The sequence below is a fragment of the Pieris napi genome, chromosome 11 (genome assembly GCF_905475465.1).
Source record: "Pieris napi chromosome 11, ilPieNapi1.2, whole genome shotgun sequence".
Classification (NCBI taxonomy): domain Eukaryota; kingdom Metazoa; phylum Arthropoda; class Insecta; order Lepidoptera; family Pieridae; genus Pieris; species Pieris napi.
In genome coordinates this window covers 10101972-10112074 of record NC_062244.1, presented here as the reverse complement: position 1 = coordinate 10112074, position 10103 = coordinate 10101972, and the positions used below count along the sequence as shown (strand labels likewise).

The 10103-nt window shown below is 30.5% G+C and overlaps 1 protein-coding gene across 1 annotated transcript; it reads right to left on the bottom strand.

The window, feature by feature from the left end:
* Positions 1-7878: 7878 nt before the first annotated feature.
* LOC125053957 (dynein regulatory complex subunit 2-like) lies at positions 7879-9529 on the bottom strand. The gene has a single exon (XM_047655592.1). The coding sequence runs from the start codon at positions 9452-9454 to the stop codon at positions 8042-8044; it is 1413 nt and encodes a 470-aa protein (XP_047511548.1). The 5' UTR covers positions 9455-9529; the 3' UTR covers positions 7879-8041.
* Between the last annotated feature and the right edge of the window lie 574 nt (positions 9530-10103).

Here is a 10103-nt window from a genome sequence, read left to right as displayed (position 1 = left end):
TCGGATATAACGTCGGCAACTATACGGTCCCTTCAATGTCGTTATAACCGGTTTTGACTGTATATATAAAATAAATATATAATTTTATATAAAAATGTAATTTTTAAATGAATAATGAATGCCACATTTTTTATAAAAACACATAATAAAATTTCCATGGCCTCAAATTATAATAGAAAAATAGAAAAAAGGGCCGGGATTTAAACGCATTACCTCAGGGTATTTAGCTTGAATATTAAGTTAATTGGCTAGTAGCTAATACGCTCATTATTGTTTTCGCATTAAAACCGTAAAGTTCACATTTAATTAATTATGTAGTTAACTAAAGTAACTGATTTTTATAAAGATTTTCCGTAAAACAGAAAACAATTTCCTTTTCATTTGTTACATATATTTATGCATTAATTGCAATTCTGCGTTGATAGAAACAAATTTGTTTGTTTGTCTAAATTGGTAGCTATCAAGATTTTAATATTATTTAAAATTTAGAATTATAAAATTGTCCGTGATCTTGCATATTCAGGACCCGTGATTGACCTTGTTCAACTTGTGGCCATGCTTGCACGCAATACATCGATCAGTTTTAAATCTATTATAATTTATGGGCATCTTTTAAATGTGATACGTAAACATAAATTAATAATTGTATAGTAATATTTACATAGTGATTAACAGTTGTAATTAAATATGGAACAGGTAACATAGAATTTATGAGACATATTCAGAAATACATATGTATTGATGTATGACTAATAAAATAACTATATTAGTTACGTTTTCCTCTCGACGTTATGTAAATAATAATATATTTACTTAATATTAATCTCGTATGTATAGTCTGAAATCAATGTTCTATTTTTAATAGACTCTTTCCGACTAAATAACACTGCTTTATATTTCTAATGTCTTAACAAAACTACATATATCTTTAATTAAATTTACGTTATTACATCTGCAAAAGACCGATTGCGTTAATACTATATCTATTTATAGGATTTTCAACAAGGTTGCATACACGCTTTAATTCCAAAGGCGTTTTAAATAATTCAGAGCTCTAGAGCTTCCCGCAATAAAAAAAAAGGTGCAAAATACCTGTTTCAGAATGTAATTTTAGCCTGCGAAAACAGTTTGTGGTTTGACGGACCGTGAACTAAACGACAAAAAGAATATTATGAATACGTTTGAACCTTGGCGTAGCGTATACGAAGGTTTACTATGATTAAAATTGGACCAGAAAATGCTTTGCCTATCGGTAAAATTCCTGACATATAAGTTAGCAAACAGAAGTAGCTTCTTTATAATCGAATTATTCATCTATCATGAGATAATCTCAGATCTACGTGTAGTCTTAAAGGTATTAGGGTAGTAAAAGTTACGCAGAATAAATCTGTACCTTACTACAAAAAATTACGATTTTCTAATTATTTAAAAATAAATAGGTAGGTACATATATCTAAATTAGTTAAACAATATTTGGTCATAATATTTTTCAATATGACCCTTAGTCAATTAAGGCAAATAATGTTTATAGTACGTTATAAATAAATAAGGATAAAGCACGAAAAATATAAGAACAATTAATTTCTTCATTCATATTAATTTGTTAGAACTTTACCAAAAGCACCTCTAATGAAATTAAGATTTTATTCAAGGATTTAAACGATTTATTAATACAAAAATGCACGAAGACATTACACGAGTGCGGATGTAAATGCTATTCAGAAGATCTTCAAGGAACCGAGAATTAGAGAAAAAGTAATGTTTCCTATCTCCTTCACTTTTTTGTTCAGAAATTTGTTGAGGGGCAATTATCAAAAACATTGTAATATTACTTTATCACTGTATTATACTAACGTCTTTGGGTACATACCCTATGGCGATGAGCTTTCCTTACTAATCGTATTGAAACAGAAAATTTATTTTTAAATTCCAACCAAATTCAGTTTTATTAAATATATAAAAAGGTAATATATTATAACTGAGTTAGATTTATGGAAAGACTTAAATCGGTGGATCAGGTTTTTGTTATTTTGGCAACGTACTTCGATTTTTTTTATTATAAAACAACAGGTGATAAGTGTCCGTTTTATCACCCGATTAAGTGATACCACCGCCTATGCATGGCCTGTAGCGTTTAAAAAGCCTTTTTGTAAAATTATCTCGTAGATTTCAATTCTAATTGTTTTTTGAAAATTTATTATAAAAACCCTTCAAAAATGTTTTACAATTATTCCGGCATTCACAGGACACACACTTCTAAATTAAATATTTAAAAATCTAAGTCACTAATTAATATTTCAATGGCAAACGCAGATAAAAAGATAATCTCGTAATAATGACCCGGTTTCACACATTTTTACTGTGCACCTGGCAACAATCGACTTTCCGTTATGTGCAACATATTACATCCAGAAACTTAAATTAGGTGACTTTATCAATGTCGTTTTTACGCTTTTTTTTATTTGGGATATGACTGAGCGTGAATTCTAATACGAAAACTTACCTGAAGAAATAAATAATGTTCTGTATCATTAATAAAAACAAGAAAGAACAACAATTTAGTATAGAAAAAAGTCAAACATCCTACGTTTTATTTATATTGGATTGAAGTTTCTGTGTGGTACGAGAATAATTTTTGTTTCGCTAGTAATTGAAACTGAGACATTCAGTTTATACGCCATGTGCGTTAACCACTAGAATACTGAGGCGGTCGTCTTGCGTAGTAAAGTGTTGGATTAATGATTTAATAGTTTAATTTATTATTGAAAAACTCTAAGTGAAAAATTATTTTTCTTAATATATATATTTTTTTAATTTTATTTATGTCTACTAATTTTCAATTTTAATTTATGTATTTTAATTATATATTTAGAATAATAATATTTCAATATGTAATGTTAAAGTTTTTAAAAAATCATTATTATATTTATGTATAAAAGTTATTCTTTAGCGCACCAACTGTTAGTTTAATTATAAATCACTTTAAAAGAATATTGTTAAGCTTAAAATAAGAAATAGTAATATTTATATTTTTAAATGTATTTTCAATAAAATAGAATTAACCACATTATAAAAATTTGTAATTATCACAATTTATATTAAATTAAAAATGTCACGGCAATTTTGTAATTAAAAACAAGTGATTTAGAATTTTGGTACATAAAACGTATAAACACTGCTATAATTTAGGTCCCTTATTCCAGAAGTATCAGATTAAAACGCTACTAGAACTTAATTAATATTATGTATTTAATTTAAAATAATAAAATTGTGATACAATTAATATATATACGTATATTAAAAATCACTCTGCACAACACGCTACTCACCATTAACACAGTAAGCACAAAGGTGATCGGCGTCTGACTTGTGCCGCGCCGCGACCTTATGTTCTTATATACCGAATCAACCTCGGGTGCGCGAAGATGCTGCAACTATCGTGATTTAGCCCCAAAACAAAACACGACGCGTGATCTCTGATAAACATATGGGTACATTACCACGTTTTTAAATTCAAAATATTTCGTAAAAAATCCTATAGCTTGGTGTGTTCCAAATTTAAATGTGTGGGGCAGACAAATTTTTGTTGATTTCGTTTTTCCCTTTGTAACAGCGAATTCATTAATTTCGTCGGGAATCAAATCTAGCATGAGGTAAGAGAAAAAGAAACAATTGAAGTTTATTTATCTTTAAAATAAATTTTATATAGGCTGTTAGCAGGACATCAAAAGTTCCTTAAACATAAAAAAGACGCATTTCAAAAACATTACTATAAGCTTCAAATATCTATCGAAGTTTTCGTCGTCTTTGGTATAACATTTTCGAATAAGTAAACGTAACCAAACACTCATTAAATAATAAAGGATAGTTTATGCATAAGACACATTGAATTTTTTTTCCCTAAAATCTCTATACAAAACTTACCTCTTCCAAGTCCACTCGTCTTTATCAAGTATTATATTATATTTTATCATTTTTATAAAATAATCTTATTAAGATAGCGATTATCTTTATAAGATCCTTTTTGACTTCTTTCAATTGCATTCGATGCAACACCCTTCATAAAATATATATTTTATAACTTTACACTGTGTTAACAAATTGTTTTAAACACCGACGCTTATTATAATTTGTGTCTAAGTGGTTAAGCGATTTTCAACCCTAAAGATTTATGCTTTGCACTAGTGGACTAATACCTGCACATATTATGAAAGAAAATAGCATGAGGATATGTAAGGCACAGAAGGCAGATCACCTACATGCCTATTTTAAGGGATTACGGGTTTCAATAAAGCGAAAGCGAAAGCTCTATCTATATGTATACTAATATTTAGAGAAAAGATTTGTATGTGAGTATGTTTGTAACGAATTGGCTCAAAAAGAACTGGACCGATTTAAAAAATTCTTTTACCATTTAAATGCTACATTATCACTGATTAATATAGGCTATTTTAATTGCAAGAAAAAAATCCCTACTAAAATAACAATAATGTTACCCAAGGCATAAAAAACTTATAAAATATCTTTCATCGTACACATTAAAAATTGTTCCACAGTATTAAACAACATATCAATATCTACACAAAATGTCCGCCTGTGCAAAGCCGGGACGGGATGCTAGTCCTATATAATTTATGAGATAAGCCGAAAAAGCTATCTAGAAAGCTAGTTTTATATATAAGTCTAGGTTGATAACATTGTACTATAGTCTGCCTATTAAGTACAATAATTAATGATCGTGAATCGTTAATTGATAATAGGTTCTATGGGAATTCGACGAAGTCGTGGTATGAAGCCTCGCTTTCGAATAATAATTTCGTCTGTACTTTAGTATTGATCTACTTATAAAAATATAAATATACGTTACATCTAAGTCCTTATATATTAAGATATGACACCTCTTTAAGGTTGTTTACCCACCCTGTACAGTGACTTTTGCAGAGAAACTTTATTTACATTTTTTTATTTGATGTTGGGGTCCATTTGGATGTTGGCATCGTACTAATCTCAACTATTTACAGTCAATACTTCACAATGTCGTAATTCCATAGGTAGAAAGCGCGGTCTTTTATTCTGCTACCATCTTCATTCAAGAAAAATGATAAATTACATAAATTTATTTGCATTTACAATGGTACACAATATTAATTAAATCTCCTTCAGTTTATCAGTCATTTCCAATTGTGGTACATATTGACTAACAATTAAACATTAAGGTGCAACTAAATTTATTCAGAGAAGATTCGTCCTGACATAGTGAAAGTAATGTTTAATCTGTCAACCTCTCGTGACGAGGAAATGTCTTTATGATCATTGAAGATCCAAACGTTCCGTCTCCGAGTGGTTCTAGTTAACTTGATTGAAGTCTTTGCTAATTACGTATAAGCGTCGTAGCTCAAATAGTAATATGGTAATATTTGTTCACATTAACCGCTTTGTAAAAAAATTACAACAGCATGCATGACGTGTTGGTACTCTTTACAAATAACATTAAGCAATTTTGAATTTCGTGGGTTCTATAAGGTACCAGTCGTTATTGAAAAAAGTTAAAAAGGTATTCGCAGATAGAGAGCATTTGACTATCCTTCTATAAAATAATGTCTAGTTACAATTACGGATGGTATTATCAATTTAGAACCCGGACGTTGGACCTCGTCAGCGTTATCAAATTACCGTATGACAGTTATAGAGAAATAATATATAGATAATATACTAAAGTAGTACTTAAGGCGAGAGTATTCTAGCACTGAAAGTATTTGATACTCTTCTATCTTCGAAGCTCCGTGTAAACGTTTCATCTTTCGACTTATCTTTCCAGACAATTTAAACTTTTTTGTTCAATAAATGATCTGTTTAACAAATAAAACCTGAAATACGATAAAAACCACTTTGCGATTTTTTTCAATTAGTCCTTGCATAATTAAAATACATTTTTACTTTTAAACCGAAAGTTCTCGATAGTCTTTAATATCAAATAATTTATGTATGTGTGTAAAATTTGTTATGTCATATTTTCACTTGTAATACCACAAGAGCTTCAAAGTTATCGGGTATTTCCCGATAGGTTCGTTGCAAACAAATAAAGTCGTTTTTCACGTTAAAAAACGCTTCGCGCTCGTGATTTTTTAACCTGAAAAACTTGACGACTTTATTTGTTTGCAGGGAACCTTGAGGGAAATGCCAGATAATGTTGAAGCTCGTGTGGTATTCGGGGGATTATTTTTCCGACCCAAATGTCGGCCAATAGAATTGCACCATGAGACGAAATGTACAGTTAACAAATAAGAATTTCATAATGAATAAAACAACTACTTAATACTTTTCTTGAAGCAACTACCAGAGAAAATTTTCAAAAAATTATCAGTATAATACCATGTAGGTTGTACCACGTGACGTCGAATGGTGCAATTCTATTGGTCGACATTTGGGTCGGAAAAATAATCATGTATAATTTTGTGCATACACGTTGTTTTAGAACTTATAATATTATTCTATAGTCACAATACTCTGCCTTTTAAACGTATCTGTGAATCTAAGCCTCAAGGATATTTTTATACTGTCAAGATTTCATAACACTATTTACTTGAGAATCCTATGATTTATTACTATCATGTTACAATGTTGAATGACAATTGTATAATAATTATAGAATATCGATCGTACAAGCAATTTTATTGAGTCGCTCATCCCGTCATTACGTAAATATGTAAGATAATCATCAGTTTAAAATACATGTAGAAACCAAAGATATAGTAAACCAGTGGAGCTAGATCCCTTGATTTCTGGCAAGAAGTGATACTTCTGTGCCTGACACACTTTTTACCTGTCTTGCACAGACTGGTTGATCTGGTTTGATCGTATGACATATAAAATTTCCCTGTACCTGTATGTTTAAGGAATAGCACTCTTTATTGTATATAAATGGTGTTCCTTGTTGTTTCAACGGCGCTAAATGTAATAATGTATAGTCTAAACTGATAATGTAGCTTTATATTGGTGAAATAATTTTTAAAACCGATTTATTACATTGTACACACTTATACGCAAAGAAAAACATCAAATTCCTCCATATTATATACTATTAGTGTAGAAAGAAAACTTACAAATCATAACGTAACGCTTACGATTTTGATGAATTTCATTAATAGGAATCAGGAATCAAAATTATAATAGATATATATATATATATATATATATATTATATATGTGAACAAAGCATTTGAATAATTTGAATATTTTATTAAAGCGAATCGATTGCTATATTTTTCTAATTAGCATCAGACAACGTTGAACGTTAAATTATTAATATATAATAATAATAATTACAGTAATATATATTTACTGCTAATTATCTAAATATATAAAAAAAATTGCCGGAATTTAATAAAGTGAGTTATTTATTAATTATATGTTTAAAATATACATTCCTATCGCTATTGATGCAATCTTAAAAGAAGTCTCAAATGAAATACAGATTTTTAAGCTTTAAAAAGGGTTTGAGTATTTATAGCCTCAAAACCGAAGATTTATGCTAATATCATTCCAGTCAAAACGACCATTTTAGTGTGGTTTATTTTCACCGTCTGCAATTTAAATGAGATTAATTTCGTATATTTTTTTATATCAAAGTTGTATGTTAGAGAGACTACATCATCATTCACTAACGAAAGACGAAACAATCAAGTCTTTCATTACGCTAATCATAGAAATAGGCAACATTTAAAAAGCCTACAACAATATAGACCAGCATTGGAAAAAACTTTAAGTTAAAATTATAATATTATAAAAAACATTATAGTATCAGGTATATTATACGGACAAATAATGGGGTAAAATTATGCATTCGGCCTGGCAAGATGTTGTATCAAAAAGCGCCGTATCCATACATTACATATAATTTGTTATATTATATAAAACCACTTTGGAAAAAAGCTTAGGTTGTACAGTAATTTCAATATGCAGTGCTTATAGGTAAAAAAAATGCCTAACAATAAAAAATTACAACGAATGCTTGTATACTCTTTAATATTTTAAATATTAATCATTGTTTAGACAGACGCGCAAAATTCTCATACTTTGCAACTTCTAAACCACCATCTACAGCAACCGGATGAGGTAATGATTTTCTAGATTTAGTACATATGCATTTGTACGCATCCACTTGGAATTTAGTTTCTTGATATTCCTTTAATTTCCTCACAATCAATGCGTTTTCCTCTTCTAACAGCATCTTTTCATGGAGTAATGCTCGTTTAGATAGTTCTGCTTTAGATATTTTCTGCCAGAGACGTGTTAGTCCACACGTCGAAGCTATTGCATTAACCACCAATGAATCCTCAGATTGAAGTCGTCTTGCACTTGTTTTAGTTTCGGTGGGGGAGTGAGGTAACGCTGTTCCAAATGGTAGAACTTTTTCGCGCTGAGTTTCAAATTTTCTACACAGTGCTGCTGTCCGTAAAATCTTTTCTGCTTTACTTTGTGATGTATTTAACCATGCAAGAGTATCATCAGATTCTTTTACTAAAACTGCTAAAAGTTTAGCATCCAATGCGCATCCATCTATCAAACCTTTCTTTAAACGGAAGCACGCAGCCCTATGGCGGTCACGGCGATCACGAAACACTGCTTGTTTTGTACCTGATTCATAGGCTGCCAATTCAGATCGCAGCCGCTTTAAAACGCTGTCATTGTTTGCTATCTTCTTCGACTGTGAGGCTATAATATCAGCCATTAAGTTTTCTTTTTGACGCAGCTTACGCACTTTTTTCTGGTTATCTGCTGTTTCTGTGACATAAGCTTTAAGAACTGTTTTATAATCTTCCCATGTAGTGTTGTATGTATTTTCAAGAAAGGAACGTAAATTTTCTCGTTCATTTGAATATTTCATTCGGTCTTCATCTTCTTTAACTAAATTTTCACCCCTAGTTGTCCATGCTTGAGTGTCGGCTGTTGTATGGCCGTGATAAATTAGAAGCTGTAGATGTGTTTCTGCAACATCATGATCTTTCATGATTTGGCTGGCATTATCTTCGCCAAATTTGAGCAGTTTTTTTGTTTTTATGTCATTTTGTTTTGATAGTATATCCATTTCTTCGAGAAATTTGTTAATCGTCGTATCGATTGTGTTACAGAAACTAGCTACTGTTCTTTGAAATTGGTCATCTGCTATGTTCATTAGCTTTGTGGTATAGCGAATTAAATGATCTTTTTTGTCATACACCCTCTCAAATACATGCCACATCACTTCTATGTCTTGTCTGAATACGGGTTCTTTTACTTTAATCATCATTTCACGCCAGCTTTTATCTAACTCCCCTCGTTTTCGTGCTTGAGCTGCCATTTCACGTTGTAGTTCTTTACGCTTAATTTGTTTACGAGCCTCTGCTTCAGCCCTTAGCTTTTCGAGTTTTTTGGCTTCTTTCTGAGCCTTTTTCTCTTCCTTTGTCAGTCCCATGGCTTCTTAGAAATTATAAGGATATAAAATAAGAGCAGTTTGAATCAAATGTAACGTTTTATTTTAAAATATTGACTAACAATGACGTTTTTCTCTAATTATGACAAATATTACGTAGATCCAAAAAGATTGTATACCATTATATTTACTTATTCAGAGTCTGAATTTTATCTATGGTGAATAAATGAATTAATTATAAGAATACATCTAAAGAACTATGAAATTTGGGTACAACATTTAAGACCCTATTAGTTATTTTTATATTTAGTATTGATATAATCTCCAAAGCCTTTTAAAGTCAATTTATTATTTTAAACGTTCATCTTTTTTACGTATAGATTGAAAAGCTAAAAGATTTATATGAAAACAGGCTCGTTATCAATCTCTCGTCGGTGGATGTGAACCGCTTCAAAGTTATCTACACAAGCGCTTGGCTGAGAATTTAAACAGCGAGGCATCTCTTGGAACAGTTACTGACGTCGCACAATGTGTAGAATGGGTGAACTCGACATTTCTTTGCGTCAGAGCGGCTCGTGACCCCAGACGCTATCTGGGACTTCCACAAAACGCTTCCAAAGAGCTTATCACGAAGAAAATAGAAGGTATTATCTAATATATAAAATTCTCGTGTCATGTTCGTTCCCATATT

Coding starts and splice junctions, on each gene's coding strand:
- LOC125053957 (XM_047655592.1), bottom strand. CDS start 9,454: ATGGGACTGACAAAGGAAGAGAAAAAGGCTCAGAAAGAAGCCAAAAAA.